General features: G+C 33.9%; 2 protein-coding genes across 2 annotated transcripts; one reads left to right on the forward strand and one right to left on the reverse strand.

The window, feature by feature from the left end:
* The first annotated feature begins 1,293 nt into the window (after positions 1-1,293).
* Positions 1,294-2,301, forward strand: LOC110692356. Its single transcript, XM_021869363.1, has one exon. The coding sequence runs from the start codon at positions 1,294-1,296 to the stop codon at positions 2,299-2,301; it is 1,008 nt and encodes a 335-aa protein (XP_021725055.1).
* A 2,283-nt stretch (positions 2,302-4,584) lies between these two features.
* LOC110692313 (inositol oxygenase 1-like) lies at positions 4,585-8,292 on the reverse strand. The gene is made up of 10 exons (XM_021869319.1): positions 8,046-8,292; positions 7,087-7,228; positions 6,858-6,939; positions 6,316-6,520; positions 5,917-6,029; positions 5,698-5,820; positions 5,539-5,608; positions 5,362-5,440; positions 5,182-5,263; positions 4,585-4,863 (listed from the first exon to the last, which is right to left on the reverse strand). The coding sequence occupies exons 1-10, from the start codon at positions 8,074-8,076 to the stop codon at positions 4,837-4,839; spliced, it is 954 nt and encodes a 317-aa protein (XP_021725011.1). The 5' UTR covers positions 8,077-8,292; the 3' UTR covers positions 4,585-4,836.
* Positions 8,293-8,687: the final 395 nt, after the last annotated feature.

Here is an 8,687-nt window from a genome sequence, read left to right on the forward strand (position 1 = left end):
TGTGTCGAAGGTCTTAGCTAATAGACTAAAAAAAATTCTGCCATTTATTATTAGTGAAAACCAGAGTGGCTTTGTTCCCGGTAGACTAATTAAAGATAACATTCTAGTAGCCTATGAGTGTTTCCATTTTTTGCGGAAAAAAAAGACAGGGAAGAAAGGATATATGGGGCTAAAACTGGATATGAGCAAAGCATATGACAGAGTTGAATGGGTTTTCCTAGAAAAAATGATGATGAAATTTAGCTTTCCAGAGTTTTATGTGAAGAATATTATGAGATGTGTGTCATCGGCCTCCTTTGACGTTCTTGTGAATGGGCAGCCATCTCGGGCTTTTACTCCAAGCAGAGGTTTGAGACAGGGAGATCCACTATCTCCTTTCTTATTCATTATGTGCGTGGAAGGCTTATCTACTTTACTCCGAGAGGCGGAAAAGAAAAAGTATATCCATGGTGTTAAGATTAGAAGGCATGTTGAATCAATTTCCCATTTATTTTTTGCTGATGATAGTCTCTTGTTTGTACGAGCAAATGAGGATGAAGCTGACAAAGTGCTTGATTTACTGACAACCTATGAGATGGCGTCGGCCAGAAATTGAATATGGAAAAATCAGAAGTGTCTTTTAGCCGAAATGTCGACCCTGAGAAGAAAAACATGCTTCAGATGAAGTTCGATTTTAAGGCTGTCGAGGGACATGACAAGTACTTAGGTCTTCCGACGTACATTGGAATCTCTAAGAAACATATTTTCCAGAATATTCAAGATAGGGTTTGGAAGAAGCTCAAGGTTGGAAAGGAAGGTACCTCTCTCAAGCAGGGAGGGAAATTCTCATAAAATCTGTGGCACAGGCTATCCCCTCTTATGCTATGCAATGTTTCTCTATCCCCGTCGGCATATTAAATGAAATAGAAAAAATGTGTAGGGGTTTCTTTTAAGGACAAAAAGGGGAGGAACGGAAGATGAGTTGGATTGGGTAGGAAAAAATGATTCGAGCAAAAAACCTGGGAGGGTTGGGGTTTAGAAATATGAGATTTTTTAACATAGCTTTGTTAGTAAAACAAGCGTGGAGAATTGTGACTAATGAAAAGGCTCTTATGACTCGGGTCCTTAAGAGTAAGTATTTTCCAACCTCAACGTTCTTTGATGCAAAAGCTGTCCCGAACATGAGTTTCACGTGGAGATCGATTTTAAGTACTAGGGAGGTAATTGAGAAGGGTGCTATAAGAACAATTGGAGGAAGGAGTAGTGTGCATTTGGGAAGACCCGTGGGTGCCAAAACTCCTAAATTTCAGAATCATGACTCAAAGGAGGGAAGGTAGTGATGGGCCGATGTTTGTGAAGGATTTGTGGGAAAATCAGAGGTGGAATTTACCTACCCTGAGGGAATTATTTTCCCAGCGAGAAATTGATGCAATTTGCAGCATTCCAGTTCCTATTTTGAACGAAGAGGATTCCTGGTCATGGCACCATACGAAAGATGGGTTGTATAGTGTCAAAAGTGCCTACAACTTTTTGATTGAAGAAGAGACTCGGAAGAAGGCTACCTCATCAGAATGTAATGTAGACTTTAACTGGAAGCATATTTGGCATGCCTGTATCCCACCAAAAATAAAACTGTTTGCGTGGAGATGTGTGAGGGAGGGTTTAACCGTGATGAGCCGGTTGCTGGCCAGGGGTTTGAGTGTTGATCAACGGTGCCCTATGTGTGGGGAGGATGAAGAAAATACAGCCTATCCGATTCTTTTCTGCCCGGCTGTTTCCTCTATATGGAGGTACTCGGTATTACGGCTTGACACAAAGGCTTTTGCTGCTAATGAGTTTCGAGAATGGTGCAATCGGGTGTATGGGAAGATAAAGGAAAAGAAGTGGTGGGACATTTTCTGGTGCCTGGCGTGGGGAATATGGCTGAAGCGCAATTCATGGGTGTTTGATAGAGCTGCGAAATCAGAAGAAGACACCATTCACAAAGCAATGTGCTTAGTGGGAGAATTCGAAGCTGTCAATGCTTCTGGTGAAGGAGAGATTCACGAGCAGAAGGACAGATCAAAATGGAAGGTCCCCTCTGCTGGCTTGTATAAATTGAACTCTGATGTAGCCTTTCAAGAATCGAGGATGGGAATTGGAGGGATCTTGAGGGATGAGGAGGGAGACGTTGTGGTGACTTACTGTTCGACAATGTATGGGAACTTTGATGTGGCAGTAGGCGAAGCTGTTGCTATGCGTTCTAGCCTTATAACAGCTATGGAAGCGGGATTTAGGAATTTGATTCTGGAAACCGATATATCAGCTTGTTCCATCATTTGAAGAAAGCCTTCTCTCCTTCTGCTATTTTGGAAGTGTGGTAAGGGATATCCTTTATCTAGCAACAAAATGTCGGAGGTGTGACTTTTCTTTTGTAAAAAGGTCGGGAAATTGTGTTGCCCATAGCTCAGCAAAGTTGAGTTTCTCTTTTAGCACTTACCGTGTGTGGCTAGAAGAGTATCCCCCTGAAATCCAAGGGGTGTTATGTACTGACTCTGATAATTTGGTGAATTAATAATATATGCTATGCTATGCTTTCCGTCAAAAAAAAAAAAAAATTCTTATCTCTCACGATACCACTTCGTATCATAAAAATATTTCTGTAAAGACATCTAATCTAATAAAAATCCACAATTACGGAGTACTTAAATTTTGCTAACCTTATTACTCCGTACGGGAATTGATTTTCTCACTCCAAAATTAATTTTTCGCTTCTTTTATTAGAGCACGAACCCACAACTACACAAGTAATCATTTCTCTTGTACTATAATAGAGAAAACAAAACATTGATCCTAAAAAGTACTATAAATTTCTCCTAAATTTGATCTAAAATCCCAAATTGGTGGGTGGAATATTGACAATGTTCAATTTACAACATCAATAGTGCAATGTTTTCTTCAGTGCAATAAATTTATCATTTCACACGTTACATTATTCATCTTTACCACTCATTTTCAATTTTCATGATACTTTTACTAATGATCCGTACTATAACTTTATGATGGACGTAAATGGAAGTGTCGTATACATACAAGATTTATGCTCTCATATATAGTATATCCAACAACAGTATCCATTTCCATTTCCATATACTTCATACATCGATCAGTTTCATAATATCATAACAGTTACTATATATATACTCCTTATCTCTATCCTTTCACGCGTTAGATAACGTAAACCATATTTCACGAGTTTATATAATGTAAGAATTGAAACACAATTAGCTTAGAGATTTTATTAGGCCTGTCTCAAATATATAAATTTTTAGAAGTTTTAAGTTTTATATATAACTTTCACTTATAAATAAATGGTCAAATATATTAATAGTCAAAATTGTGGATTGAAAACCAAGCATTGACCAAGTGAGTCGAACTATTAAGAACGTATATAGGAAGTATGTAATTCAATTAAATCATAAAAATCTTTTTTAACTAGCACAAAAACATATCTTGTCAATAAAATGAAGATTTAAAATTTTAAATTAGTAGAAGGTATCACATTCATACACAAAATACTTGTGAAGTAAGAAAAATCATTGATGATCAATAAATATCAACTCTAATAAGGTTAAACTAGTTTTGAATTTGATTGGTAAAGTTTGGTTTTGATCATCAAAATGGATTTAGTAACAATGCTGAATTTTCTTGCTAGAAGATTACAAATACGTACGTATGAATCAACTGAAACCAAAATGGGTGGATATGATACTCCATAATTAATTGAATCCATTGTAAATAGAGCTGATCATCAATAACCCATTTCATTAGTCTTATTTGATTCGAAGAAAGTGTAAATTTGAAAGATCTAAGAAATGGTTTGATGCTAACTAAAAATTTCCATAGTTTGATGCCAACTCAAATCTCCTTATAGTATATAGATAGGTGGTGAAGTTAGATGGATGAATGATGGCATGAAATTACTTTTTTTTTTTTTTTTTAAAACCTTAAATTAAGAAGTGTGCAATATGGCATCAGAAATATTCTTAGCCTCTATTAGTAAATGGGCCAAGATTTCTCAGCTCAACTGTCCAAAAGCCTATATTTTGTGGTCCATGGCCCAATGATATGTCCATTGGGTTATGATCTTATGATCACAAATTAGATCTAGGGCTATACAGCCTTTAATCTTTCTCAGGCCCATTAAAGAATTATACATCTTGCCACAATAATTTCAAATTTTCAACTACCCAACATTTTTTTGGATTAATGCAAATAATTCATATGGATAAATGCAAGATTTTGGATTAAATCTTGTTATCTGTAAAATGTTACTTGTAATAATATAAGATTCTTCTTCTTGGTTAACATTTACAACATTTTCACAAAATTTACTAGCATGGAAAATAGAATGATTCATCTCCAATGAAGATTTTCGCTACTATTATTGGTTGAGAGTCTTGAGACCACAAATGGCATAGTGATCCTAAAATAAGTACGCCAAGAACCTACATGTATGTGTAGTGTTATTGCAACATTTGCGATTTCAGAAAATTGTACTCGTAATAACTAAAATAAGCCAGTATCTAAGCGAACAAGGTTGAGATAGGTGGCAAAGATACGCACTAAGATAACTTTTAAAGGATAATTTTATTAAAGAATGATCCAAGATACATACCCACTATAATGCAATTGATCACTACATAGAGTAGAATTATAATTAAACCTAGGTACAATTGCAATTACATATTTGTACTATGATAAAGAAATGTTTTAATCATACTCCTCGCTAACTCAAGTTATTACGGGTTTCCAAACTTATTTATTTGCCTCAATTGTAATTACAATGACATGAACTAGCCAACCCTCTGAAGACGTTCACCATCGCAGCTTGGATGGGAAATACTGCATTCAAATTCAATGGAAAACATTAGATTATTAGGTGACTGACGGAATTTTATCATTTTATACACACATTGTGTAACTCAAACTAATAATATGACAACTAAATATGAATGAAGATGGGAAAGTATGACTTATCAGATCAAGACAATTGGGCCTCGATACCATTTGGGCCAGACACAATGCAAATTTAGCCACACGAAAATGGCAACCCAAATCGGACCAACTCGGCCGGATCATACATGATCAACTCTAGTGAAACGATGTTACATAAACACCCAAATTTGAAAAAAGAATAAGGTAAGAGTAAGGTTGAAATACCTTGTTAATGAGAGAAAGGTAGTATGGCTTTACTTTCTCTACATCAACTCGAACTTTGCTCTTGCTGTAAAGATCATATTTGCTGCACATAAATGGTAAAACACGAATTTAATCAATTAATTAATTAAAAAACAAAGCGATTATAATATGAAATTTAATACAAAAATCGCGCTAAATTACTTGAAAACATGGAGCCATTTCAAGTTCTCCTTATCCTCATCATTCAACAAATGCATATATGCTCCTGATCTATGCAAAGCTGCAAAGCCATTAAAATAACATTATAAAATTTAGTTCAACATTAATTAGCCTTTATATAATTGCATAATTAAGAATTTATGTGACATTTAATCTTACCATAAAACGAGTGAAATCGAACTATGAACAGAGCTGCTGGAGGAAGAGTCGTACCATTTTCTTTAGCAACCTACAAATAAATATATTATAATTAGATTATTTTCAATTAGTATTACAATTAAAATTTAACTTTGTAATTAAAATGAAAATAGTAATTACCAGGTACATATAATCATCATGTCCCCAAGAAATCAGAACATTGTCTAAACCACATCCTTCAGAGTAAATACCACACTTGGTGTTATAAGCAGGGTTGTGATGATCTGGATTTAACTCGAAATACTGTTTAATAATTGCGAGTTTAAAAATGTGTTAGCGTATTTAATTATGTGTGTTGATAAAAATATCAATTTGATTGATTATTTAGCTAAAACTAACCTTGTGGTGAACAATTGATTCATCAAATGCACATCCAACAGGGAACGTGTCGCCGACAACTGCCCATTGAGGAAGTTCTCCAAAGCTAGGATGAACAAGAACTTTTCCAAGATCTAAGAAAACATACACATCAATTTTGTTAAGATATCAATTCAGTGACGCAATTTCTATTGTACACTTGAGAGTTAACGTTCTATGATAAGTACACTCAATACAACATGTGCCTCAAACATGTATGTACGTGAGGACAATGTAATAATACACGTGTCCAAGTGTGTGCACTACTTGCCTCAATGTACCACATGTAGGTGTACATGTCTTATAATATACGTGTTGCTAATGATTAAACCCGGGTGTATGATAGACGTGAATTAAGTATGAAAGTACAAGTTAGCGTACCGTGAATAAGGGCAGTCAAGTGAAGCCAATCTTCATTAGGGTAGTCCTTCCTGATAGCTTCAGCAGTTTGGAGCAAATGCTCAATTTGAGGCTCATCCAAGTCAGGGTCACTTTCGTCCACAACTGTGTTTAAAAGTTCACAACACTCCCATATGCTCATTTCCACCTTGTCCAATTTACTGTATTCCTCCCTCATTTTTTTCACCTACAATCCATTTTTTTTTATATTGTTAATTTATACATATTTTTTTTTCAAAATTTTCTCGTTTTTTCGACTATAAACACTTGATTAACTTTTACAAAGTATTAGGCAATATAGGCTTAATTGTTCTCCTAAAAATTGACACCGTATAAATAATTGGAAGACTCAATACGTTTGAACATCAAAATTGTTATGAGTATTTATCTAGTTACACTAATCCCAAAGTGTCCCTAGACATATGAAAATGATTTCGTGTCACAAATTGGACAATTCAAAGAGATATATTTATCATTGCTCGAGGCGGAAAGAAGGGAATTTACATAATTTAATTATTACTTACAAAGTCAACTGTTTGGTGGATATGGTTTTGCTTGTAGAATTCTTCAACAGCCTTTCTCCTTTCAGTTTCCGCGTCATAGTCTCTGTACATAAACAACGTTGAACATGTTAAAACATGACTCAATTATTATTCAAATATTATTTTTTATCATAAACTGTATAAATGATTTTAATAATTTTTAATATTGATCGTAATAATTTGATTAATAAAAATAGATGGAAAATAAGACCTGAAAGTGTTGCCAAAGGCATTGGTTTCGGGAGTCGAAAATCCATTTTCTGAAACCAATTTGGATTCGGGCATTTTAAATCCAGCATCCAGTACCAATTCATTGGTATCCAAGTTAATGTTCTTGATGTTTTCTTCGATTTCTATTGCAAAATATTTTCAAAAAAAATGAACAAGATAGAAATCAGATTTAACATCTAACATAACAAGTTAATCATTTCATTAATTTAAGCAACCAAATGATATTTACTACTCCCTCTGCTCTTTTTTATTTGTCTCGTATTTTTATGCTGTTTAAATTCAATATTATAATCATATTAATATATCTCTGTGCACGTATTTGGTTGACGGGAATATATTTTAATCATTCACAAGTATTTTGCTACATGAGACATAATTTGTGGCCGGTGAGAAAAATACAAAACAAACGTCAATCTAAGTAGTGGAGATTTGGTGTATTCGGCCAAATTGTTAATAAACTATACAGTAGTATATAAGTACCTTATCTATCCGATATAAAAAATAAATAAAAAATGAAAGGCTGAAATCTCCAATCTTAGGCATTTTGGTATGCTATATATTATGAAAAACACTCGAAATACAGCCAAAAAAATAACTAGTAGGAAAATCATAAATTTAAAGAATGGAAAATTTGATAATAGTGAATGACGCAAGGATTTGATAATTTTCTGGATTCTAAATGAAATTCATGAGACTAATTTTGCCCTGATTTATGATCCCCTATACCTAAGGGTCAAAGATCGACAAATAATTTTAATGTAGGGTTTTTTCAAGGTTAAAGAGAGATTTAAAACGATAATGATGCAAACGAAATACAATTTAACTAAATTAGCTAATATTTGTCGTGTTCGATACTTTGAAAAGAGAGAAACTCACAAAAGTTGGACAATTGCAAAAATTAAGGGTAAAAAGAAGACCAAATATAAAATTTTAACATACCAAAAACGGGTTTCTCAACAATTACAGTCATATTTGATAATCAACTAGAGACGATGAAGCGCACACCAAAGAAGAATCAGAGAAAGCTTTGAAGAACAAAACACAAATTTAAAATTGGATACAATGAAAGAGGAATACACAAAAAGATAATGGAAAATGGATATGCTATAAATGATTAGGGTTATGATATTTATAGTGAAGGTGGAGTCCTTGTTACAAATATAGAGACATAGTAAGTCCTTGCTTGAAATTTGAAGATTTTGGTTATTGTACATTTATTACCATAAGCAACGTACAATTGTGTCCTTGATAAAAATTTCAAGCGTTAGATTGTCCTTAATAACAAATAGTATGTTTTTGAATCTTCTTAAGCCTCATAGTTTTATGGATTGAAGTTTCCAACAAGCTGTCATCAGACTCATCACCAACGCAGCATGCACTGGCTTTATCCACATGCCACACAAGCGCGTACTTTTTGGGATTGTAATCTCAATTAATTTATTTTCGAATTAGAATCATCTGTCTCATTTTTAGTGATATCTTATCCTTTATTTAAAATCAAAACTAATATCTTACCGTTTATTTAAGATCAAAATTGATTTCTTATGTAGGTTGCTACAATTTATTGTAGAATGTATAAAT

The sequence above is a fragment of the Chenopodium quinoa genome, unplaced genomic scaffold, assembly GCF_001683475.1.
Source record: "Chenopodium quinoa cultivar QQ74 unplaced genomic scaffold, ASM168347v1, whole genome shotgun sequence".
NCBI classification, from domain to species: Eukaryota; Viridiplantae; Streptophyta; class Magnoliopsida; order Caryophyllales; family Amaranthaceae; genus Chenopodium; species Chenopodium quinoa.

Excerpts from the sequence above, each read along its gene's own strand:
- LOC110692313 (XM_021869319.1), bottom strand. The coding sequence starts at position 8,076 with ATGACTGTAATTGTTGAGAAACCCGTTTTTG. Across the intron at positions 6,521-6,857 it reads TCCACCAAACAGTTGACTTT|GTGAAAAAAATGAGGGAGGA; the intron begins GTAAGTAATAAT and ends AATGGATTGTAG. Across the intron at positions 6,030-6,315 it reads CTTGACTGCCCTTATTCACG|ATCTTGGAAAAGTTCTTGTT; the intron begins GTACGCTAACTT and ends ATGTTTTCTTAG.
- LOC110692356 (XM_021869363.1), top strand. The coding sequence starts at position 1,294 with ATGACTCAAAGGAGGGAAGGTAGTGATGGGCCGATGTTTGTGAAGGAT.